Source organism: Scyliorhinus torazame, chromosome 11, assembly GCF_047496885.1.
Source record: "Scyliorhinus torazame isolate Kashiwa2021f chromosome 11, sScyTor2.1, whole genome shotgun sequence".
NCBI classification, from domain to species: Eukaryota; Metazoa; Chordata; class Chondrichthyes; order Carcharhiniformes; family Scyliorhinidae; genus Scyliorhinus; species Scyliorhinus torazame.
In genome coordinates this window covers 87,979,353-88,006,185 of record NC_092717.1, presented here as the reverse complement: position 1 = coordinate 88,006,185, position 26,833 = coordinate 87,979,353, and the positions used below count along the sequence as shown (strand labels likewise).

General features: G+C 44.1%; 1 protein-coding gene across 3 annotated transcripts in view; it reads left to right on the top strand.

Moving 5' to 3' along the window:
- rbbp8 (retinoblastoma binding protein 8) overlaps positions 1-22,279 on the top strand; it is a 243,628-nt gene extending 221,349 nt beyond the window's left edge. For 2 of the 3 annotated variants that reach the window (XM_072467444.1, XM_072467445.1), the window contains exons 15-20: positions 501-609; positions 4,594-4,707; positions 6,149-6,218; positions 7,722-7,818; positions 9,638-9,779; positions 21,821-22,279. In XM_072467444.1, the coding sequence (XP_072323545.1) occupies positions 501-609; positions 4,594-4,707; positions 6,149-6,218; positions 7,722-7,818; positions 9,638-9,779; positions 21,821-21,933 (645 nt within the window). In that variant the 3' untranslated portion in view covers positions 21,934-22,279. The remainder of the gene's footprint in view (positions 1-500; positions 610-4,593; positions 4,708-6,148; positions 6,219-7,721; positions 7,819-9,637; positions 9,780-21,820) is intronic. The other variant, XM_072467446.1, reaches the window with a different exon arrangement.
- Positions 22,280-26,833: the final 4,554 nt, after the last annotated feature.

Here is a 26,833-nt window from a genome sequence, read left to right as displayed (position 1 = left end):
ATTATCTGTGTTTAAACAATGTCCACACGTACATCCATGAAATGACAGGTGTGTGGCAGAGAAATCAGTGGTTCCTTTTTAAGTGTAGCCCAAATATTCACTCATGTTTTTGCAGTCATTAGGGATGTGGTTTGAAGAGAAAATAAAATATCCGCGATAGACTTTCTTGACCTTTTAATTCTAATTAAATATTCGGTTATAAACCACTTAGATTTTTTTGAAGTTACAGCAATCGAATTGGACTCATTCTGTAGTGAAGACATAACTTACCATCCAATTTGCTGTCCATTCTGGTGTCCAAACCATTCTAAATCAGGCTCAGTGAATTGGTGAAATATATATATAATATATACATATATATATATATGCATTAGGAATGAAACAATACCAATCATCAGCACTGTAAATTCTATGATAATCAGAATGTATCAGTTGTATGCCATTTGGTGATTATAGACCTACGAGAAGTTGGTAAAGGAAATGTGATTTTTTTTTTCTAGCAGTCCATCAGGCAATTGGGAATGAATACTCTAGACATGGATTGTACTTATGTGAGTGAAAGTATGTTGCCAAAATCAAAAGAATCGAGAGTCAACCAATCTAACCTTGGTATGTAATTTTTTAACTCATTACCCATTCTTTGCTAACTTCACTGCATGTTAAGTAACAAAGTTGAAAATATAAAGGCCCAGATCTTACATTCTCCGGATCGTCAGAGACTGGACACAAGACCCATGATGCACATCGGGAATCCCACAGAAGTCTGACACGGCAACTCTGGGAATTGCCTGGAAAGTTTGAACTTCTGATTGGCAATTCCCCTTCTATCCTGAACCTTCCGGAAAAGTCTGACTCGAAAAGCCCAGTGTGTCATCAAAAAAATGATATGAAGGGCAGCACGGTGGCTCAGTGGTTAGCACTGCAGTCTCACGGCGCTGAGGTCCGAGGTTCGATCCCGGCTCTGAGTCACTGTCCGTGCGGAGTTTGCACATTCTCCCCGTGTTTGCGTGGGTTTCGCCCCCACAACACAAAGATGTGCAGGGTAGGTGAATTGAACACGCTAAATTGCACCTTAATTGGAAAAATTGAATTGGATACTCTAAATTTTAAAAATAAAATGCTGTAGAATCGGGGTGAAATTTAATGCCCTCTTTTCAGGAGCAGGTGGGAAAGTGCGGAATGGAGAGCCTGTCACCTTTCCAACTCTGCCTGATTAAGTCAATGACGGTAAATGTCAAGGTCAGTCCTCCCACCTCAACCCTTAAGTGACCAGTTAAGGGTTACTTAAGCGCCTAATCCCACCACCGGTATTCTCCTGGTATTCAGAAATTGATTGTTGCAGTCAGATACCCTGGGCTGGATTCTCCAAGTCAAAATCGCGTTCGGCACGGGGGTGGATAATGGCCGTTTACCCGGAAATTGGGACCAGCGCTGCTGAAACGATTCTCCAGTCCACGGAGAATCACTGGGGAAGCCCTCGCACGCGATCTCCGCGGCGCGGGTAGGGGGCCATTTACAGAACTACCCCCCCCCCCCCCCCCCCCCCCCCCCCCCGAATCTCCACGTGAAAGTGGCCGAGTTCCCGGCGGCGTGGTTCTAACCACGTATCGGCCGTCAGGAACCTCGGGTGGGGGGCGGGAGGATCGATCACCGGGGGGAGGGGCCTCATCCACGGCCATGGGAGCGATCAGGCGGCAGGGATCCGCGGGTGCGCGCGATCTCGGGGGGGGGGGGGGGGGGGGGGGGTTGCGGGCCTACATTCTGCATGACGGTCCACCGTGCGAGTCCGCCATGTTGCACTGGGCGGCCGCCTCAGGACGCCGCCATGCGCATGCGCGAACTCCCGACCAGAAGTGCGGGACCCTGTATCTGCAGCCAGAGCTGTGAGAAGCACTCCAGGGCCCTGCCAGCCCCCTGCAAGTAGGATAATCGCTCAGGACTTTCTTAAGGAAAGTCCAAGTGAAACACCAGCATTTTGACGCTGGTGTGGGGACATAGCCCCATTTTTGGAGAATCCAGCCCCTTTCCCCCCACCCCACACACACACACACACACACTCACTTAACACACACTCACTTAACACACACTCACTTAACACACACTCACTTAACACACACACTTGACACCTTAAACTAATTACCCTATACCCGCTAATATCACACTAAAGACTTAAGAAAAGCTTAAGACTTGTTCCATCGGGAGTAATGTTTTTTTAATGGAGCAGTAAATCATCATTATTGTTGATCAGCCTATCTGGCCCTGAAAAATTAATTTTATAAGTGTGAAGTCAAATTGCCTCAGAAGAACATACAAATTATACAGATTTCTAAAAACATAGAAATTATTTTTATTTTGAAGTTTCTTAATCCTATGTGTTTATTCTTGCTTTCTGTACAATGATTTAAATGTAATTTATCTTTACTGTTTGACTTCTGCTTTTTAGTCTGTGAGGAATCTTCAGTTTGATTGGGTGATCAGCCTTCCTGCTGCTTTCCCGATGTCTGGGTGCCACAGATCCTCTAAAGGTGGCATCAAAATCAAACCAGTGTTTGAATTTGTCTGCCCAAGAGCCTGTTAAAACCTTCTGGGCAGCTATTTTAGACGCAAACAGTCAACGCTACTGCTTCATACTGACCACAAAATCCGGAGCATTGTCATAAAATTGATATTTGCTGGTGCACCATAAAGATTAGTGCAATGTACTGTGGTAATGGGAATGTTTCGCATCAACTACTAGATACAACTGCAAACCAAGCTGAAGTGGTGATAAACTTGATATTTTGATATAGTTATGTGGCACTTTGGAGGATGTCTTGAGTGTGTGAATGCAAAGGTTCAGACATAGGAACCGGAGTAGGTTACCCAGGCTGTCAATTGTGTTCTGGCTGTCAGTTAGAACATGTCTGATATTTTCTTCACTCCATCTGCCCGAATACCCTTGACAAATATATCCATCTTAATTTTGGAATTTGCAAGTGATCTAATCTCAGCAGTTGCTCAAGAGAGAATTCCAGATTTTCCCTAACTTCTATGTGAGTAAGTGCTTTCATACCTTAAGGAATCAAATCGATTGTTTGACTCCCAAGTGCTTGTGGTATAAATGGGGATCCAGGCAATCAGAGGTGGCCGACCTCTGGGCAGGATGATACCCTGGCACTGCTGATGCCAGGCTGGGTATCCTGGCAATGCCCCCTGGGTGCCCAGGTGGCACTGCCAGGCTGGCAGTGCCAAGGTGCTCGAGTGACATTTTGCCCTTGCTGGGGATTGGGCCGAGGGGAGCCCTGCCCATGTGAGGTGGGATGCAGGGATCTTGAGGACCCCCTCCGACAGCTGAGTTGGGGCATTGGGGGGCCCGGGTGTCGGGTTGGGGGGGGGGGGGGGGGTCAATAAATCGGGATGCTATTCTCTTCCTGCACAGAGGAGTTTCGCTCGTCAGAGCACATCGGTGCAGGAAATGATGCGAAGTGTGGCCTCGGGGGTGGGGGGCATTTCCTTCCCCGGGCCCCAAAACACAACAGAGTGCTATTAGATAGTGGGGTTGTTCTCAGTGCTACAAGCGCCGGGAACAACCCCTCTAATGCTGCCCAGAGCGGACTTTGTTTTATTTTGGTTAGGTAGCACCAGTAGAAAATTAGCGAACAAGCCGCATTGAGGTCTGCAGTTTGGAAATTTGGACCAAAAACATTTGTCGTTTGATGTAGAGAAATTCAAAATGGAGTGGAGAGTGCAAAGTAAAGCACTCTACAGTAAATGCCACATGGGAAATGTACTCAAACTGTCAGCACTACTATTAGTGGTGGAAAGAGCAAACAGGATCCTTGATGAAATAGCTCATGGGGTAGAATATCAGGATTAGTTTATATGAAACATTGATCTTCCATATGTCCTGTTTTGGGCACCAGTCAACATTGAAGGGTGTAGAGAGAAATTTGATAAATAGGGTTGGACAAATGACCCAAGAGAAAAGAAAATGAAGACATATGGAGTGCTTACATCAGGAAAAAGGGCATTTAGAACTATCTTTATTGAAATATTTAACATCCTGAAAGGAATAAGTAAATTTTAAACTGACTATTAATATGCACTGAAGGACAAGAAGGCAAAGGTTCATGTTTTAGATAAGGAAAAAGTGAACATGTAGCTAAGATTTAACATCATGCAAAGAATACTGAAAAGGTAGATGAATCTAGTGAGGAAGGCAGTGCAAGCTAGGAGGTGTCATGAATTCCAGAAAAATTATGAATATCTTTATGGTAAACCAAGTTATTGAAGGGTGAGAGATAAAGTGGGGAGGAAATCCCTGACCTTTGGACTGTCTTCATGAATGGATGGATGTGTCTTCTCTGGACATGTACAGACCATTGTTTTCAAGGATATTGGGGGAAAGGGTAAGTTAAGTGCATTGGAAGGTCCGTCATAATTGCTTGATTGATGTGAGCCTTCCACCAACTGCACAGAGGCTGTTAAGTAAACATGGATATTGACTCCACAGTGTCCTGATGCTATCTCAACGTCATGCTTTCTCGAAATGGTGAAATAACTTCTTTTGTCTTTTTGTGATTGATAGTTTTAGCTGGTTTGTTTTTGCTACAGGAAACAGACACATAATGGATGACAGTCTTGCGGAAGTGTTTGATCGGACTGCTTATGGTGAATATGAATCGTATCCCGACGAGACAAGGAGCCCCCATACTATATACAACAGTGGTAATCCTAATTTTCGGATTTAATCATTCTGTCCTGACGACTTGGTATATAGTGGTACAGCATGCAGTTTAACACTAAGCCACCCAGACCAGAAAATCCCAATTTTTATTGCAAGTCTTTGCTTTATTAGTTTCTCTGCTGGGACAGCAGCAGGGATGCTGTAATTAGTTACTTTGATCTGGGAATAAAGAGAAGAAAGATTTATCAGAATTTCTGCTGCTGGTTGCTATCCAGCAATATCTGCTGGAAAAAGTTATTGACCTTGGATAAAACCAAGTACCTCCTGGTGAAATGGCCTATTGGCACTCATTGCCTTTACTCACCACAAGAATGACCACTTAGCCAAAGTAGGGCTGTCAGCACCAATGGAATATCGAGCCAAGAGTCAGTGTCCTCGGAAATGAGAGAAAAGTAGTTTAAAAGTACTATTCTCAGCATCTGACCTATATTCTATTTTTAAAAATAAATTTAGAGTACCCAATTATTTTTTTTCCAATTAAGGGGCAATTCACCTAATCTGCACATCTTTGGATTTTGGGGGTGAAACCCACAGACACAGGGAGAATGTACAAACTCCACACGGACAGTGACCCAGGGCCGGGATCGAACCCAGGTCCTTAGCGCCGTAGGCAGCTTGGTAGCCACCGTGTCGCCCTACCTTTGCCAGGAGTTTCTAGTGGAATTGTGGTGATAAACTGGTCAAACCCCTGTGCGTTTTCATTCCCAATAAACAATTACCTGAATTTGAGACTACAATGTCAGTTTTCACATGACTTAAAATGTTGCTCTGCTGAGGTATATCCAAATTGCTCTCTGAGCAACAGTCCACCAAAGGATTACCCGCTCTATTGAGCAGAGTTTCAGAAATCCTACTTGGAGGATGCCAAAACTATGCAGAGGGTAAAAAAAAAAAGATCTGGTGAGATGTTGTCAAAGATATTTAGTTACGAGAAGAGATTTGAGAAGCAAACTGTTTTCACTGGAACAGAATGAGTTAAGAGATGATCTAAAGAAAGTTTGAAGGATTTTAGTCAGGCAAATAGGAAGAAACTATTTCTACTGATCAGTAGATTGGTAACTAGAGGGTATAAATTTAATATTACCAGTGTGTCAATGGATATAGTTAGCAGAGACATATGAGGATATGAAATGTCCTATCAGAAACAGTATAAAATTGCATTTTCAAAGATAAATGGAGGGAACAAATGAATAAAGAAAGGGCAGACAATTGGGAATAAAAAATCTGTATAGGAACGATTGATCTTGTGAGTTTCATCTGTACTGTAAAGCTCTTTGATCATATGGATACAAACATGATAGTCAATATTGGTAAAAGCAGATTGTTGATCATTTCACCACACTAATTTATATTAATGTTTGAATGATAGTATCATTGATGACATTTTGTTTAAGGACTTGACTGTTTGTTTTTTTCTTTTAGTATTTCAAGAAGAGTCAGAGAAAATAAAAAATGAATCTTTTGTGCAGCCTTATTTAAACCCTGGACAAAGGTAACAGAGTTAAAAGATTAATTTAACACTGGAGCCTAAGCACAATGTACTCTACGCAACTAATTTTCCCAATTCATTATGTGATCTGCATATTCAGGGTCAGAAAAACTCATTGCTGGTCTTTATGGGAGGTGGAGAAGAATATATAACTGTGCTCTGGATGGTCAAGTCAGCTTCTGTCATCTTATATTAATATTCGCACTCAGTCACACCTGTGTGTACTGTCCACTCATTGGTTCTCGGCAATTCAGAGAATTCAAATTCCACACCTCCAGCAGAATGAAGAGTGTGATTTAGCGGCCATGCTGCGCCCAGACATTGTATTCATCTGGGTGCCTGGGAGTCAACGGACGCACCTGCAAGGCTTCAATCTTTAACACTGGTTTACACAATAATGGACCAGGTGTGATGATATCTCGAGGGGGTTCTCTCAGACCTTCGAGCCCCCCAAGTGGCTGGGGACAGTGCAGGGTAGTACCTTGGCCCTGGAACCCTGGCAGTGCCAAGGTGTCCAGGTGCCAGGTTAGCACTGTCAGGGCCTGGGGGAGGGGGGGGGGGGCTGTGCCCATGAAACTGGGAGGGGTGAAGGGCTGTTTGAGGAGGCCGAAGAAAGGTTGAGGTATGATGGGGTGGGGGTCCTGAAACGAGGCGGGTGTATGGGGGTGTAGAGATCGGGGCAGCCGTTCAGAATGGCACTCCTATCTGTGAGGAGCCGGTCCAGATGTCGACCTCAGCTCCCCAGTGCAGGAAACCTTCCTAAGTGTAGCCTCGACAAGGAGAAATTCCCCGAGGCCCCCCAAAAATGGCTACGTGCCGTTGAATAGCCGTGACAATCTCTGTATTGCAGCCACCGAGAAGCGCCCCACCAAAATTCCTGTAACTGGACTTGGAAATTTTTCGGGTGAATTGTGCCTGAGTCTCTGTCCTACTGGCCCTCCAGGCACAAACTAGGAGAATGTCAGCCTTGGTCATAGGTTTCAATGTGAGTGCTGCTGTTGTGTCATCCAAGCATCCAGTGATTTTTCATCTTTAAATGGGTGTAATCCTTTGGTAACTGAAAGATCTGTTCAACTTTCAAAATGTAAATGTTCTTTCTTTCATTTCACATCTACAAAAAAATAATTTTGTAGTGTTTTAGCATTGAACTGAAATATGGTGTAATATAGAACAGAATAAATATTTCTTAATTTGTCACATTTTTAAAAAGAAAGTTAATCTGGTTTTACTTTCTGGAGTCCTCAATATTCTTCCAGTGCTGTGTAAAGGTTGGGAAGTAAGAAGCAAAGTGGGCCGCATATCTTCATCCCAACTACATATACACAGTGAATTGTGTGGAATTCACGATCAATTTATGAAACTATTGTATTTAATTTGAGCTTTTTAAGCAGGTGTGATTATCTTTAAACTGTACAATATTCAGCACCACATCATGACAATGTTACGTATACCACAAGAAAAAGTGTAATAAATGATCTAACTTTGTAATTATTATTTTGTGTCTAGGAAGAATACGGTTTTAAACTTCCCTCATGTTGAGGTGGTCCGTAACAAGGAAGAGAGAAGAAAAATGCATGGGCATACATGCAAGGAATGTGAAGTAGTAAGTACTGGATTAGCATAGCAGAACACCTGTTCTATTCTCTTTAGCTCATTTTAGCTTTATGGCTTAATAATACATTTTCATTTTTTAAAGAAGTTGCTAACTTCATAGAATTTGCAATGCAGAAGGAGGCCATTCGGCCCATCGAGTCTGCACCAGCCCTTAGAAAGAGCACCCCATGTAAACCCAAACTTCCAACCTATCCCCATAACCCAGTAATCCCACCTAATCTGTTTTGGACACTAAGGCAATTTAACGTAACCAATCCACCTAACCAGCGCATCTTTGGACTGTGGGAGGAAACCGGAGCACCAGGAGGAAACCCACGCAGACACTGGGAGCACGTGCAGACTCCGCACAGACAGTGACCCAAGCCAGGAATCGAACCTGGGACCCTGGAGCTGTAAAGCAACAGTGCTAACCACTGTGCTACCGTGCTGCCCCTTGTAAGCAAAGATGGAAATCCTTAAAATTCACCGAGTCAATCCTGCCTTTGTTATTAATGATCAAAATGAAAAATTTTCAGATTATTTTAAATTTGAGGGCTTATAAAATATCAGGGGTGGGATTCGCCTTCCCCGATGCCGATTTCATAATTGCCGATTGGGCGGAGAATTCCTTTTGACGAAGAAATCGGGGGCAGCACCTGTTTTGATGCAGATTTTGTATGCTCTGCCCCCTCTGAAATGGCTTCACCGCACCGCATGCCGTTGGGACGGCCTTAGCACGTCACCTGAAGGCCCTCCCCTGATGCTCCGCCCCTGATGTGCCGAGTTCCCAACCGCGTGGTTGACGTCTGGCCTTAGCGGTCGGGAACCCTACGTGGCATCTGCGGACTGTGTCCAGCGGCGCCACAGTTGGGCGGGAACCATTCTGCTGGCTGGAGGGGCTTCTGCGAGGGCTGGCGGAAAGGTAGGGCGTGGCCAGGGTGGCGCTATCTGGGTGGTTGGGCGCGCGCACGGCCGGTGGTATGTTTTACGGCGCGACCGCTGCAGGTCGTCACCATACTCGGCCACGGGCCCGTCAATTCTCCGGCCGTTTATGTTGTGGGAGCCGGGAGTTTACTCGGCGTGGCTGCTAGCCCCTCACCGGTCGCAGGATCGGTGAGGGCCGCCGCCGATTCGTTTCACTTAAACGTGCCCTTAGTCTCAAAAATGATGAATTCAGCCCCAGATATGAGATAGAATCATATTGCAACCATGAATAGTCAGAATTGACCAAATATCAGTACATCTAGTCTTCAATAAAAAGGAAATCGGCGATAACAATTGAAAGTGCTCGACGTATACAACAGGACCAGGGTTCAAACCCGGCACCAGGTCACTATCCGTGCGGAGTTTGCACATTGCACAGGGGCAATTTAGCATGTTCAATCCACCTACCTTGCACATCTTTGGGTTGTGGGGGCAAAACCCACGCAAACACGGGGAGAATGTGCAAACTCCATACGGACAGTGACCCAGAGCCGGGATCGAACCTGGGACCTCGGCGCTGTGAGACTGCAGTGCTACCACTGCGCCACCGTGCTGCCCCACAAAAGGACAAAACTTAATTGTTTGTGGAGAAGATTTTTTTAAAAATCTACTTTTTATCCACCCATCAATTGTTTTTGGGGTATATTATATTCTAAATGGAATTTTAATGTGAACTGTTTAAAATTCTGTTCAAAATTTATGGAGGAAAGATGGAAGCCCAAGATGTTATTGGTGCAGAGTATTGCTTGGCTTCACATGGAAACATGTTGTAGAATGAATTTGCAATTCTAAGTGCAAAATTGCAAATTATATTATATATTCTAATTCCTTTACCTTTATGTAAGTATTATGCAGACCTTCCAGAGGAAGAAAGACTGAAAAAATTGGCAAATTGCTCCAGGCATAGGTTCCGGTACATTCCCCCAAGTACACCTGAGAATTTCTGGGAAGTGGGGTTCCCCTCAACACAAACCTGTGTTGAGCGAGGTGAGAAAGTATAGGCTCACTTGGTGGGTCAAGTTTGTTTTGTCATTTTCAATGATATTGTTTAACATTACTACATATAGTTATAACCCTGTTTGCTTTCAAAGAACAATACAGCACAGGAACAGCCCCTTTGGCCCTCCAAGCCTGCACTGGTCATGATACCATCCTTCGCCAAACCCCTCAGCACTTCCTAGTGTCGTAAACCTTTATACCCATCCTATCCATGTATTTGTCGAGATGCGTTTTGAACGCCGTTAATGTATCTGCTTCCACAGCCTCCCCTGGCAGCGCGTTCCAGGCACTCACTACCCTCTATGTAAAAAAAACCTGCCTCACACATCTCTAAACTTTGCCCCACGGACCTTCAACCTATGCCCCCTAGTGACTTCAGCTCCTTCCCTGTAGTCCTGCATTTTATTCCCTTGAGGTGCTTATCCATTTCCCTTTGAAAGCCTGACCTTCCCTTTGAAAGCCTGACCTTGATGACTGATGGATACCACACAGTACAGAGTGTCCTTTAGATACTCATAACATTCCAGTTTGGTTGGTAAAATTTTCTTTGTTTTTGCTGGGATTTTTTTTTAAACCTACGTTGAATTTCACACGGGCTTTGATTGGGCTATGTGTTTCTTTCCTCTATTTACAGTGTTTTAAAAGAGGAATTTGTATTGGTCCTCCTTTGGTGACCCTGGCGCAAAGCAGTGTAAACCTTATTGGTCCACCAAAAGAGGCCTAGATCACCCATTAAAATACAGTAATGTAATTAAATCAATGCATAGACATTTACAGTAATCGCCAAATGTGTTACCAAGTCACAAAACCAAAAGGCAATCTTTCGTAAGGTACAAGCATAAAATATGTTCTTGTAAAAAGGAGCAAAAGTGTAGAATAAGATGCCTACTTGGGAGCTTTGTTGGTCATAGCCATTTAGTGTGGCTGGAAGTACTAAATGTAATTTCCCATTCATGCAGCTAATTCCCAGTGTGTGTCCAGTAGAACAACATTTTTTCAAGCCTACAGAGAGATATGGGAGAATTTATGGAGTTCACCATACAGGGAGGATTGATGATATAAATTAGGCTTCAAGTGTCTGGACCAGTATCCTAGACACAGTGAGAGAAAGTTTTGTGTTTCAGCGATTGTTCACTCTATTGCTTTATAACTGTCTTTATCTGACATAACTAACCATTTGATCTCTCGGGAATCATTGCAAAGTAAGGTTGCTGGATTTCATTCTGGGAGTTGTCACTTTGAAGCTCAAATTAAGCTATTTTGAAATGAGAGAGCTGTGAAGGGACAACTGGATCACAAAGGACTGTGAGGAGGATGAAGCATGGGAGAGAGGCTCGGGGAAAGACTGTTAAATCATGTTAGGTAGCCCACTGAAAATGGGGAGCATAGCATGTTGTTATGGGCCAGGGTTTTAGAGAACCCCAAAGTGTATCATGGAGTTCACCTGACCCACAACTTATAATAGATTGTGGTATGGGGAGCACACGGCCCACTCTACAGGTGTGGTACAGCAGAAATGGAGAAGTATTTTTTAAAGCAAAACAATGTTTATTCTATGAACTCAAGTTAACCTTTTTAAAACATACAGTGAACATCTTAGCAACAATTAATTCAAATACAACCCCCAAAGAACACAACACTAAGTAATCCTTACTTTCCTTTTAACATCCATAAGACTTTAAAAACAACTTTTAACAGAAGCACATCAGGTTTAAATTCACTACTGAGAACAGTTATAACTCTGAATTCACCAAATTATCAAGAGATAGTCTTGAAATGGCAGAGAGAACAACATTACACATTCTGTGGCTGACTGCAGCTCCAACACTGAAACGAAAACAAAAAAACACAGACACACCCAAGCTTTTCTCAAAGTGAAACTAAAAGCTGACAGACAGCCCAGCTCCATCCACACTCTGACATCACTGCAGTAATAAACACCCATTTCTTAAAGGTACACCCACTACAGTTATTCTATAAAAACACCCATTTCTTAAAGGTACTCATCATAGAATTTTTTTCTTTCCAGTGCAGAAGGAGGCCATTCGGCCGGTCGAGTCTGCACCAGCACTTGGAAAGAGTCCAAGATCAACACCTTCAACCTATCCCCATAACCCAGTAACCCCACCCAACACTAAGGGCAATTTTGGACACTAAGGGCAATTTATCATGACCAATCCACCTAACCTGCACATCTTTGGACAGTGGGAGGAAACCGGAGCACCCGGAGGAAACCCATGCACACACGGGGAGGATGTGCAGACTCTGCACAGACAGTGACCCAAGCCAGAATCGAACCTGGGTCCCTGGAGCTGTGAAGCAATTGTGCTATCCACAATACTACCGTGCTGCTTGTACTCTCACATGACACCTCCTCCCAAGGAAAAAAATATATACAATCAACTTCAACATGGTTTCATTTTTCACCTTTTCACTATCCTTTAAGAAATGCACACGGTAAATATACTTTTTCGTTTTAAAAAACATCACACGCAAACAGGTATAATAATATAGTCCATTTTTGTTCTTCTTCCTCCAACTGAACCTGTTTCTGTTCATCACATTTGTGACAAACCATCGGCTATCACGTTTTCTCGTCCTGCCACATGTACTATTTTTAAATGAAATGGCTGTAACAATAAACTCCAGCGAAACAGCCTTGCATTGTTATTCCGGAATCGCTCCAAAAACGTCAACGGATTATGATCAGTATATATAATGGTGTCAGACGGATTGCTGGTCACAAATGTGAAAATGTTGCAAAGCCAGCACCAAATTCAAAGTCTCCTTCTCAATCGTTGAATACTTTTCTGGTGAGAATCCAATTTCTTTGAAAAATAACCAATAGGCCGCTCTAGCCCTTCGTCGTCGTCTTGTAGAAGCACCGCACCTAAGCCCACATCACTCACATCAACAGCCACTTTGAATGGTTTGGTATAATTTGGGATGGCTAACACAGAAGCAGTGGTTAACAAAACCTTCAGGCCATCAAATGCCTGTTGACACTCCGCTGTCCACTGGAATGTGTTACGTTTCTTGAGCAAGTACGTCAGTGGAGCGACCACACTGCTAACATTCGGTACAAATTTCCGTTTAAATCCACTCGTACCAAGAAATCACATTATTTCCCGTCGTGTCGAGGGTATCGTAAACTCCCCAATAACTTTTGTTTTCACATCCCGTGGCACCAATCGACCCTGTCCGATTGTATGGCCAAGGAAAGTGACTTGGGCCTTTCCGAATTCACTTCTGGCTAGTTTTATCACCAAACGTGCCTCCTGAAGTCGATCGAATAACTCCATCAGATGGTTCAAATGTTCTTTCTATGTCTGGCTGAAAATTACCAGATCGTCGATGTATACCGCACAATTGGGTAATCCTGAAATAACTTTGTTAGTGAACCGTTGAAATGATGCTGGGGTGTTTTTCATGCCAAATGGCATAACTTTGAATTGGTATATACCATCTGGAGTCACAAAAGCTGAAATCTCCTTCGCCCTTTCAGATAAAGGTACCTGCCAGTAACCTTTAAGTAAATCCAGTTTGGAAATAAAAGCTGATTGTCCCACTTTCTCAATGCAATCCTCCAAATGTGGGATAGGATAAAGGTCCGTTCTTGTAACTGCATTAACCTTTCTAAAGTCCACACACAACGGTTTATACAGTTTGGTTTAGGTACCATCACTATGGGTGAGCTCCATTGGCTTCAACCCACTTCAATTATGCCATTTTTAAGCATACTCTCAATCTCTTCGTTAACCTGTGCCAATTTTAAAGGGTTAAGTCTATATAGATGTTGTTTGATTGGAACAGCATTTCCCACATCTACATCATGTCTAGCCATTTTAGTACTTCCCAATTTACCTCCACAAACTTTCCCACGTGATATCAATAACTCTTTCAGGTCAGTCTGTTTTTCCTCTGGAAGGTAACTCAACAATTTATCGCAATTTTTAAGAACATCCTCATTTCCAATTTAATTTGAGGTATGTCAAATTCACAGTCATCTGGATTTGTTCGTCTCTTCGAGTTAGAAGCATTAAAACCTCCTCCTTTTGCTCTCGTACCCTTTCAAAGTACCTTTTAAGCATATTCACATGACACACTCAGTGAGTTTTTTTTCTATCTGGCGTTCTTACCACATAATTCACCTCACTTAATTTCCTTTCAATCTGATAAGGTCCACAAAACCTTGCTTTTAAAGGCTCACCTACCACTGGTAACAACACTAAAACTCTGTCTCCACTGGCAAAACTACAAACTTTGGATTTCCTGTCCGCTACCCGCTTCATCACATTTTGTGCAACTTTTAAATGCTGTCTAGCCAATTCACCTGCTCTATTTAATCATTCCCTAAAATTTGACACGTAATCCAATAATGTAATTTCCAATTTATCACTCACAAATTTTTCCTTAATCAATTTAAGTGGTCCTCTTACCTCATGACCAAAATTTAATTCAAAAGCCTGAATTTGGTTGACTCATGAGGTGCATCCCTAATTGCAAACAGTATGAATGGAATTCCTTTATCCCAATCCTCTGGATAATCGTGACAATAAGCCCTCAACATTGTCTTTAATGTCTGATGCCATCTTTCTAACGCTCTCTGCGATTCTGGATGGTACGCAGTTGATTTAAATTGTTTTATTCCTAAGCTATCCATAACTTCTTTGAATAACCTTGAGGTAAAATTTGATCCTTGATCCGATTGTATTTCAGTGGGTAGTCTATATCTAGTAAAGAATTTAAGTAACTCCTCCACAATCTTTTTAGCTGTAATATTACGTACTGAAATGGCCTCTGGATACCTAGTAGACACATCCATTATAGTCAAAAAATATTGATTCCCACTTTTCATTTTAGGAAGTGGTGTACGCAATCAATTAGGACCCTTGTAAAAAATTCCTCAAATGCTGGAATGGGTATTAAGGACTTGACATGTGTGGCATGATTGACAAAATTTAACTACATCTTTATGTAGTCCAGGCCAATAAAAATGTTTTTGGATTTTAGCTTGAGTTTTCCTTATTCCCAAATGACCTCCCACTGGTACCTCATGTGCAACTCGCAACACCTCCTTTCTCTACCCTACCGGCAATATTACTTGATGAACTTCTGCCCACTTTTCATCCGCCTGCATATGTAAAGGTCTCCATTTTCTCATCAAGTCATCACTTTTACGGTAATAACACTCTGGTATACACTCAGATTCCTCTTCAGTATATGCTTTCTGATAAATCCGTTTTATTTCTATATCTTTTTGTTGTAACTCCGCCAGTTTTCTTGAACTAAAAATATCCACCTCATCCTCCACCTGTTCTTGTTCTTTTTCAACCATCTGATCAAAAATCGTTTCTGATAATTGCACTTCAACTTCATCTTCACTCTTTGATTTCTCCTCTTGTCTTAGCCTGTGACTTTGCGATCTTGTTACTACACAATCCGGAAAAATCCCAGGATATTCGTCCTTCAACACTTCAGTTGTCTGATTTTCCACTGGCTTATCAATCACAGTAGGCATCACTCCCACCTGTGATCCAGCTATATCATTACCCAAGATAAACTGTATTCCTGGACAAGATAGTTTCTCCATTACTCCTACTACCACTTCACCACTCTTCACTGGACTTTCCAATCTTACCTTATATAATGGAACACTACTCCTCTCACCCTGAATTCCACATATTACCACCTTTTCTGGCAATATTCTTCCCATACTACATAACTCATCATCTCTTACCAGTGAAGATTGACTAGCTCCCGTATCTCTTAAAATTGTGACTTCTTTGTGACTGCTCCTCCTGATACACATGAATAAACTTTACCCACACAAGTAAATTATTTAAAGAGATCTGGCACCTTCTTATCAATCCCCTCTTGATCAGGCTGTACAATCTTTTGCACCTCCTTCACTTCACTTGGGCTTTCCTTTACCACTTTAACAAACCCCACTGTCTTATCCTTTTTTTACCACATCAGCCTTCCCAGTGCTTTTCTTCAACGACCAACACTGTGATTTTACATGGCCTAGTTTATTACAGTGAAAACATTTGAAACGTTTCATGTTTCATCCACCCTCCTGGATTTCTTTTTTAGTCTGACGTACACTCCCCTTATTATCTCCCATCAGATCACCTTTACCTTTACCACTTGAGTATTTCTTATGTCCCCAGTTTCTATCCCTCACAGGCTAAAACTGAAGACGGAAACCAAGCTTTGATTTATGAACTAATTCATAACCATCTGCCATTTCTGCTGCTAACCTCGCAGTTTTCACCCTCTGCTCTTCCACATGAATTTTCACACATGAGTAATTGAATTCTTAAACTCCTCCAAAAGCATAATTTCTCTGAGAACTTCATACGTTTGGTCTATTTTCAATGCCCTTATCCACCTATCAAAATTACTCTGAGCCTTTCAAACTCCATGTATGTTTGACCAAATTCTTTCCTTAAATTTCTAAACCTTCGTCTGTAGGCTTCAGGCACTAGTTCATATGCACCTAAGATGGATTGTTTCACCGCCTGTTACATCCCAGATACCTCCGGTAGTGGTGCAAACACTTCACTAGCCCTACCTACCAGCTTTGTTTGAATCAGTAATACTCACATGTCCTGTGGCCATTTCATTTGTTTAGCTACCTTCTCAAATGAAATGAAAAAGGCTTCTACCTCCTTCTCGTCAAACCTTGGCAATGCTTGGACGTATTTAAATAGATCCCCACCAAACCTTCAACTATGACGCTCTTTCTCACTATCCTCATCACTATCATCCAACTGTATGTTTCCCTTTACTTCTGCCAATTTTAACTGACTGTCATGTTTCATGGCCATTTTCTGAAGTTCAAACTCTCTCTCATTATCTTTTTCCCTGATCTGTATCTCCCTTTCTCTTTCTTTTTGTTCTACTCGGGCTATTCTTTCTTTTCTCCTTTCTTCTCTCTCCTTTTCTTTGTTCTCTCTATCTCTTTCTTTTTCCTCTCTATCTCTTTCTTTTTCCTCTCTATCTCTTTCGTATTCAAGCTGCTTTAATTCTTTCTCATGTTCCATTTATTTAATTTGTAACTGAATTTTTGCCATTTCCATTGAGTCAAACTGTATCTCAGGCAACTTTAAATGCTTAGCCACCGCCATAATTACCTGATCTTTTTGCATTTTGTCAGGTAATGTTAACTGCAATGTTTTTGCCAAATCTAACAGTCTGCTTTTAGTCTCTCTCCGTAAGGTACTGCGTGTGACCATCTCCACCCCCAAAAACTTCAGAGCCTCTGAAAGAGCCATTGTCCACAACACACTCCCCACTTAAACTAAAATACCACACCTGAAAAGCAACCACAATATGCTCACCGCTCACTGGCTTAAAGTTCACTAAGCCAATCCAATAGATAGACTTTTATCCCCCTGAAGCCCCCAATTTGTTATGGGCCAGGGTTTTAGAGAACCCCAAAGTGTATCATGGAGTTCACCTGACTCTCAACTTTTAATAGATTGTGGTATGGGAGCACAGGGCCCACTCTACAGGTGTGGTACAGCAGAAATGGAAAAGTATTTTTTAAAGCAAAACAATGTTTATTCTATGAACTCAGGTTAACCTTTTTAAAACATACAGTGAACATCTTAGCAACCATTAATTCAAATACAACCCCCAAAGAATACCACACTAAGTAATCCTTACTTTCCTTTTAACATCCATAAGACTTTAAAAAAAACTTTTAACAGAAGCACATCAGGTTTAAATTTACTACTGAGAACAGTTATAACTCTGAATTCACCAAATGATCAAGAGATAGTCTTGAAATGGCAGAGAGAACAACATTACACATTCTGTGGCTGACTGCAGCTCCAACACTGAAACAAAACCAAAAAAACACAGACACACCCAAGCTTTTCTCAAAGTGAAACTAAAAGCTGACAGCCCAGCTCCACCCACACTGACATCACTGCAGTAATAAACACCCATTTCTTAAAGGTACACCCACTACAGTTGTTCTATAAAAATACCCATTTCTTAAAGGTACTCTCACATGACAATGTTCATGGCTTTGTGCAATATGAAAGTAAAGTTGTACTGAGTTTAATCAGCAAATTTGTTCAGAATAGTTATTATGTATCTTCACCATGCTGTGGAATAAAACTGTTGGAGAGTTTGAAGAAATATATGTACAAAGCCATGAATATTAGGCCAAGTGATTGTCGCAACCCCAGTTTATGCTAATGTACACAGGAATATTAGACATGCCAAGTCAATTTTGGCTAAAAGTAAGAGAAACAAATTGTTTATCAGAGCATCAACACCACTGAGAGGAAAGAAGTTTTCAGCAATGACCTCAATCTGTCAAACATATCTAGTCATGTTCCCCATCAACCCCAAATCCGATAAATTATCAACCACATTTCAATCTGTAGTATCTTCCAGCTCCTTGCTAGATCAAGCCAAAATATATTCCTGCCCTAATCTCTGCTTATAGCTCTGAATCGTCCTCTGTTTTAAATCATTATCTGCTGTTCTCTTGGAAAAGAAAGACTTGTATTTATATAGGACCTTTCACAATGTCAGAATGTTTTAGGACCAATGAAGTACTTTTAAAGTGTAGGGTGATGTTCCAGAGGTGGAAATAGGTGATCTTAGTTACAGTGCAGATATGTGTTTGAAAGCTAATCTCATGGTCAAATATGACACCAAGGTTGCAAACTGTAATGATCAGCCTTAGATATTTGTCAGGGAGAAGAATGGAGTTGAGTTTTAGATGGGGACAGTAGACGGTCTTTTCAATATTTTAGTTGCTACTTCTTTGGACAGATGCGAGACAGTGGACATGAGGAAACTAAAGCTTTTCTAATTTCTCAACTCACTTGAAGCTTTTTTATTTCCAGCCTCCCAGCCCCAGCAGCACTACTGCACACCTGTGCTACATTACCAGCAGCTATCGGTCGGGAAATTACAGGAGCTGTTCCTAAATTAATGTAAAAACCATAGGTTTGTAAGTTACCAGTTAGAAACATGAGTGACTATGCCAGGATATGATCTAAGGAAATCCATCAAAGATGCCAAAAGACAGTACCGGACCAAGCTTGAGTCCCAGGCTAGCCACAAGGACCCCCGCCGACTATGTCAAGGTCTGCAAGACATAACAGGCTACAAGATGAAGGCATGCAAAATCACTGACTCCAATGCACCCCTCCCTGATGAGCTCAACGCATTCTACGCATGCTTTGAACAAGAGGTCAGCGAGAGCAAGCCCTCCACCCTGGAAGCCTCGGATGAACTTATATCTGAGACCACCATTACAGACGTCAGAGCAGCCTTTTCGAAGGTCAACTCTCGGAAAGCCACTGACCTGGATGGGGTACCCAGACGGGCACTCCGGTCTTGCGCGGATCAGCTAGCGGGGGTATTCGCAGACATCTTCAACCTCTTTACAACAATCTGAGGTCCCTATCTGCTTCAAGAAGACGACCATCATCCCTGTACCAAAAAAAAGCCAAGCAGCGTGCCTTAATGACTATCGTCCAGTGGCTCCGACATCCATCATCATGAAGTGCTTCGAAAGGTTAATCATGGCACGAATCAACTCCAGCCTCCCGAATTGCCTTGATCCACTATAGTTCGCCTACCGCTGCAATAGGTCCACAGCAGACACTATCTCCATAGCCCTGCACTCTACCCTGGAACACCTAGATAACAAAGACATCTCTCAGACTCCTATTTATCGACGACAGCTCAGCCTTCAACAACATTATTCCCACAAAACTCATCTCCAAACTCCGTGGCCTTGGCCTCGGCTGCTCCCTCTGCGACTGGATCCTGAACTTTCTAACCCACAGGCCACAATCAGTAAGGATAGGCAACAACACCTCCTCCACGATCATCCTCAACACCAGTGGCCCACAAGGCTGTGTCCTCAGCCCCCTACTATACTCTTTATACACCTATGACTGTGTGGCCAAATTCCCCTCCAACTCGATTTTCAAATTTGCTGATGACAACACAGTAGTGGTTCGGATTTCAAACAATGATGAGACAGAATATAGGAATGAGAATCTGGTGAACTGGTACGACAACAATAATCTCTCCCTCAATGTCAACAAAACGAAGGAGATTGTCATCGACTTCAGGAAGTGTAGTGGAGAACATGCCCCTGTCTGCATCAATGGGAACGAAGTAGAACGGGTCGACGCTTCAAGTTTTTAGGTGTCCAGATCACCAACAACCTGTTATGGTCCCCCCATGTCGACACTATAGTTAAGAAAGCCCACCAACAACTACTTTCTCAGAAGACTAAGGAAATTTGGCATGTCACCTACGACTCTCAAGAACTTCGAAAGATGCACCATAGAAAGCATTCTTTCTGGTTGTATCACAGCTTGGTATGGATCCTGCTCTGCCCAAGGCTGCAGGAAAGTACAAAACGTTGTGAATGTAGCCCAATCCATCACGCAAACCAGCCTCCCATCCATTAACTCTATAATTCCCGCTGCCTCAGAAAGGCAGCCAGCATAATTAAGGACCCCACGCATCCCGAACATACTCTCTTCCACCTTCTTCTATCAGGAAAAAGATACCAAAGTTTGAGGTCACGTACCAACCGACTCAAGAACAGCTTCTTCCCTGCTGCCATCAGACTTTTGAATGGACCTATCTCGTATTAAGTTGATCTTTTCTCTGCACCTTGCTATAACTGTAACATTATATTCTGCAGACTCTCCTTCCTTCCCTATGTATAGTATGCATTGTTTGTACAGCATGCAAGAAACAATACTTTTTACTGTATACTAATATATACTAATGTACACATGTCAACATATGTGACAGTAATAAATCAAATAAAAAAAAAAGAGTTGAACTTTATTGGAAGGAATCTAGAAGATGAGGGATCAGTGTGTACAAATGTTTTTTTTTTAAATTTGAGTACCCAATTATTTTTTCCCAATTAAGGGGCAATTTAGCATGTCCAATCCACCTATCCTGCACATCATTTTTTTGAATTGTGGGGGTGAGACCCACGCCGACACGGGGAGAATGTGCAAATGCCACAAGGACAGTGACTCGGGGCTGGGATCGAACCTAGATCCTCGGCACGTTAGGCAGCAGTGCTAATCACTGCACCACCGTGCCGCCCCTAGTATGTTAAAAATTAAAGTGACAATCAATTGCCGCATTCAACAAAGTGATCACCTAGTTTGGGTTAGTTTTTTCAAATGTTGAGACCACATTCTGAACAACAAATGCATTGTATTAAAATAGAAGAAGTATCAATAATTCACCGTCTTACCCTAATGAATGATGGTGTCCTGGACAGTGGTAAGGAGAAAAGTGAAAGGTCATGTATTGTATTTCCTGCATCTGCACGAATAATTGGTTTTTTTTGTATAAATGTAGAGTACCCAATTCATTTTTTTCAATTGAGGGGCAATTTAGCCTAGCCAATCCACCTAGCCTGTACATCTTTGGGTTGTGGGGCTGAAAACCACGCAAACACGGGGAGAATGTGCAAACGCCACACGGACAGTGACCCAGAGCTGGGATCGAACCTGGGATCTCGGCGGCGTGAGGCAACAGGGCTAACCCACTGCGCCACCGTGCTGCCATTGCATGGATAATTGTTGTCGGAAGGAGAACAAGTGTTAAGGTTGATAGAGGAGTGATTCAGGGTGTCAAAGACTTTTTTACTTATGATGCAGATGTTCAGATAACCACATCTCCAAGTTACATTGTTGGCAAAGAGAAAGTGAACAGGTGTGTGGGGAAAAATCTAACAAAACCAAATATTATAGGCAAAGGAGATCCTTAATAAGTTCATCAGGCAGACCAAACAATGCAAACATTTTTCTGTGTTAAAATCCACTCCATGAGACAGATCTATTTTAAAAACCTAACTTCTACCTTTCACAAATGCTGTTTTCCTTTTACAGAGAGTTTGCATTGCGCCATCTCGTGGTATTTTCGTGAAATAGCAATTTGAAATAAATGTTTCAAACTCCCAATCATGTCCCTTTTAACTATCAAATATGTTTGCTGTTAATTCTCAGGTTATATAAATGAAGAGAGCACACCTTGCCAGCGCCCAAGACGGAGACATCCTTACAACACAACATTTTTACCAAAAGGAAAGGAACAGAACATAACTCAATCATTTGAGTGAGAGACAACTGCTAAACAAAAAGGCTATGCTAAAGAAAGCTTTGAATCTTGTATTGAGAGATTGTTATCCAATGCTTCTAATAGCAGTTTGTCAAATCTACCTTTTTCTATGGTATTTAAATTATGATTTCTTTTCATCTGTATATTAGGTGGAAATTTTGGCATTTGCACACCCGGCATAAGAATGGTGCTATTCGTTGCACAGGAAATTATGCAGTTATTAAGAGTCTGTAAATATAACTTGAATTTTTGAATGTATATTAAAGTTGTAGTGATCATTTGATACAATTTGTAATAAATAGCACATCAATAGAGAGTAATAAAAAAAAAAACACCTTTGAACCCCAGCTTGTACATAGAATAACCTTTGTCACAACAAGCAAAATATACAAGTCAGATGGTGCGCTAGACTGATCAATGGAGAGCAGTACAAACTCCGCTCAATCCTCGGTCAGTTCTGAGTTGACCATAGCACCCATAGTTATTGACAGGGCATTCCAATTAGCTTAAAGCATCTTGTTCAACTCACCTCTGCATAGAAGACCAAGGAAGCTAGGTTCCTGCTCCTGATTACTACTTAGTCCCGCTTGCTTGAAATGACATAATAGTGGAAGCCTGATAAAGAAAGGACTGGCCCAGCTGTGATGAGTATCCTGCCAGATTTCATAGCTCAGATTCACAAATGCAAAATGTCCACTTAGGCAGGATACTAGGTGCAGTTCAGTGCAGTCATGAGTAAAGGAGACATAAAAAGGATACAAATTAATTCTAACAAAGGCTCAGAATGTTGTCTGAGTTGGGGGACTTCCAACGTCCATTACTTACAAACACCACTACTGACCAAACTTTTCATATCCTAAAGGACATCGCTACCAGACTGGGCCAGGAGCAGCTGGTGAGAGAACCAATACAAAGAGAAAATCTGGTTTGCTTAATCCTCAGCAATCCATCGGTTGCAGATGCATCTGTCATTGACAGTGGTAAGAGTGACCATCACGCAGTCATTATAATAGAACACACAGTGCAGAAGGAGGCCATTCGGCCCATTGAGTCTGCACCGACCCATTTAAGCCCTCACTTCCACCTTATCCCTGTAACCCAATAACCCCTCCTAACCTTTTTGGTCACTAAGGGCAATTTATCATGGCCAATCCACCTAACCTGCACGTCTTTGGACTGTGGGAGGAAACCGGAGCATCCGGAGGAAACCCACGCAGACACGGGGAGAACGTGCAGACTCCACACAGACAGTGACCCAGCGGGGAATCGAACCTTGCACTGTGAAGCCACAGTGCTATCCACTTGTGCTACCGTGCTGCCTGACACTATCCCATGTTCACATCCTCTATTATGTTGTTTGGCAACGCCACCATGCTAAATGGGATAGGTTTCGGAGAGATCTGCCATCTCAAAGGTAGACATCCATGAAATGCTGGGCAGGACTTTTAGAAAATATTTTATTGAGGCATTTATAATTTTAACAATTTTAAACATCAAATTTCAACAAGAACAAAACAATATAACCAACCAACCCCCCAGTAACAAACCCCAGTCAACATGGCTCACACAGACAGTGCCACCTTCCCCAGCCCCCCTTCCATTGGTTCTCCTGCCCTTACTCGTCCTCCCATGCCTCCCCCTTTCCCCCCCCGCCCCCAAACTCCCGCTGACAGCTTAATTTCTCTCAAAGAAGTCGATGAACGGCTGCCACCTCCGAGCAAACCCCTGCAATGATCTCAAGGCAATTTTCATTTTCTCGAGTCTGAGAAACCCCGCCATGTCACTAACCCATACTCCTGATTTAGGGGGCTCCAACTCCCTCCATCCTAATCGGATCCATCTCCGGGCCACCAGGGAGGCAAAGGCCAGGACATTGGCCTCTCTAACCACCTGGGCTCCCGGGTCTGCTGACACACCACAAATTGCCACCTCTGGACTCGGCACCTCCCTCAGTTTCAATACCTCTGACATGACATCAGCAAACCCCTGCCAGAAGCCCATCAGCCTTGGACATGCCCAAAACATAAAGACATTGTTCGCAGGACCCCCCGCACAGCGCCCACACCTGTCCTCCATCCCCTCAAAGAACCTGCTTATCCGGGCCACAGTCATGTGTGCCCTGTGGACCACTTAAATTGTATCAGGCTGAGCCTGGGGCACAACGAGAATGCATTGACTTGCCTCCTTCCATAATCCAGCCTCCAACTCCCCACACAGCTCTTCTTCCCATTTTCTCTTTACCGTTCCTATCGGGTCCCCTCCCATTCCATCAGTTCCCTATAGATCTCTTAAACCTCCCCCTCTTCTCGATACCACCTTATCCTGTAGGCCCCGGTACGGCAGGTGTGGGAAGGCCGAAACTTGCCTCTGCACAAAATCCCTCACTTGTAGATGCCGGAACCCATTCCCACCTGGCAACTCAAACTCCTCCTCCAAGCTCCAGCAGCACCTTCTTCACCTGTGGGGTTTTGCCCGCCCAGACAAATCCCAAAATCACTGCATTCACTTTTTTAAAGAATGCCTTGATAAAAATTGGACGGCTCTGAAAAACAAACAAGAACCTCAGGAGGACCGCCATTTTAACTGTCTGTACCCGCCACACCAATGACAACGGGAGCACGTCCCACCTCCGATCGTCCTCCCTCATCTGCTCTACCAACCAACCCAGATTCAGCTTATGCAGCTGCTCCCATTCCCGCGCCACCTGAATACCCAAATACCGAAAGCTCCCTCCCACCACCTTGAACGGCATCTCACCCCAACTGCCTTTCCTGCCCCCTTGCCTGGATCTCAAAGGCCTCTTACCCAAAATCAATTTACCCCTGAAAACCGACCGAATTGCTCTAAAATCCCTCCAGCCGGTCTGATATGTATAGAAGTAAATCATCTGTGTAAAGTGAGACCCTGTGCTCCAACCCTCCCCTCCCCCCCCACCCCCGTACTATCCCCTGCCAGACTATCGATGTCCTCAGTGCCATTGCCAACGGCTCTACAGCCAGAGCAAACAGCAGTGTGGAATGTGGGCACCCCTGCCTCATCACCCGATGTAACCTGAAATAGTCTGATCTCACCCAGTTCGTCCGCACACTCGCCACCGATGCCCGATATAACAATTAGACCCTGTCCACAAAACCTTACCCAAACCGCCCCAGGACCTCCCATAAGTGGTCCCACTTCATCCGATCAAAGGCCTTCTCTGTGTCCATGGCCACCACCACCTCTACCTCGTGCCCCTATGGAGGCATCATGATCACATTGAGTAACCTCCTAATGTTGGTCGCCAGATGCCTCCCCTTAATGAACCCTGTCTGGTCCTCTCTTATTACCCTTGGGACACAGTCTTCAATCCTCGTGGCCAGGATCTTCGCCAATAGTTTGGTATTGACATTTAACAGGGAGATCGGTCTATATGACTCTTCCGGATCCTTATTTTGCTTTAAAATGAGGGAGATCGATGCCGGTGACAATGTCGGGGGGAGCACTCCCAACTCCTTTGCCTCATTGAAGGCCCTAACCAACAACGGTCCTAACCCCCCGAGAACTTCTTGTAAAATTCCACCGGGTACCCGTCTGGACCCGGGTCCTTACCCGATTGCAACGCCTCCAGCCCCTCCACTCCATCTGCCAGCCCAATTGGGGTTCCCAGGCCCTCCCCCAGCTCCTCATCAACCTTCAGGAGCTCCAATCTTTCCAGAAACCGCCTCATCCCGTTTTCCCCGGCTGGGGGTTCCGAACTGGGCAGGATTTTGAAGCTCCCGCTACGGCTTGTTTTCGGTGGCGGAGGTGGCCTGACATTGGCCGTCAATGGGAACTTCCGGTCCCACCAATGTCTATGGCATTTTGCATGGCTTGCACCACCAGCTGCCGGGGAACCCGCCGCAGAGGACGCCTTTGGCAGGACCGGTGGTTCCTGCCGGTGAGATGGGCCATAAAATTTAGCCCACTGAATCTGTAACCTCATTGCCTAGCAAAACCCTCACTTTAGCATTACGATCAAGCCAGGGGATCAACCCTAATTCAATGAGGAATGTAGAAGAGTATATCAGGTGTGGCACTAAGTGGGTCTTAAAAATATGGGGCCCGATTCTCCCCCAAAAAATCAGTTAATTTGTGGTGGGTTTTCAGGGCGTTTCCTGCCGGCGAGTTCCCCACCGCTATTCAATGACGCTTAGTCACATTTTTGAGCCCTGGGGAGTTTCTCACCAGTTTAGCCTACACTTCGAAAAAAAATTTTGGCACTGGGGAGCTAAATCCGAGATCAGGGGTGAGATTCTCCGACCCCCCGCCGGGTCGGAGAATCGCCGGGGGCTGGCGTGAATCCCGCCCCCGCCGGTTGCCGAAGTCTCCGGCACCGGATATTCGGCGGGGGCGGGAATCGCGCCGCGCGGTTGGCGGGCCCCCCCGCTCGATTCTCCGGCCCTGATGGGCTGAAGTCCCGCTGCTAAAATGCCTGTCCCGCCGGTGTAAATTAAACCACCGGCAGGACAAGGCGGCACAGGCGGGCTCCGGGGTCCTGGGGGGGTCGCGGGGCGATCTGGCCCCGGGGGGGTGCCCCCACGGTGGAGTGGCCCGCGATCGGGGCCCACCAATCCGCGGGCGGGCCTGTGCCGTGGGGGCACTCTTTCCCTTCCGCCACCGCCACGGTCTCCACCATGGCGGAGACAGAAGAGACTCCCTCCACTGCGCATGCATGGGAATGCCGTCAGCGGTCGCTGACGCTCCTGCGCATGCGCCGCCCGGAGATGTCATTTCCACGCCAGCTGGCGGGGCACCAAAGGCCTTTTCCACCAGCTGGTGGGGCGGAAATTCGTCCGGCGCCGTCCTAGCCCCTCAATGTTGGGGCTCGGCCCCCAAAGATGCGGAGCTTTCCGCACCTTTGGGGCGGCGCGTTGCCTGTCTGA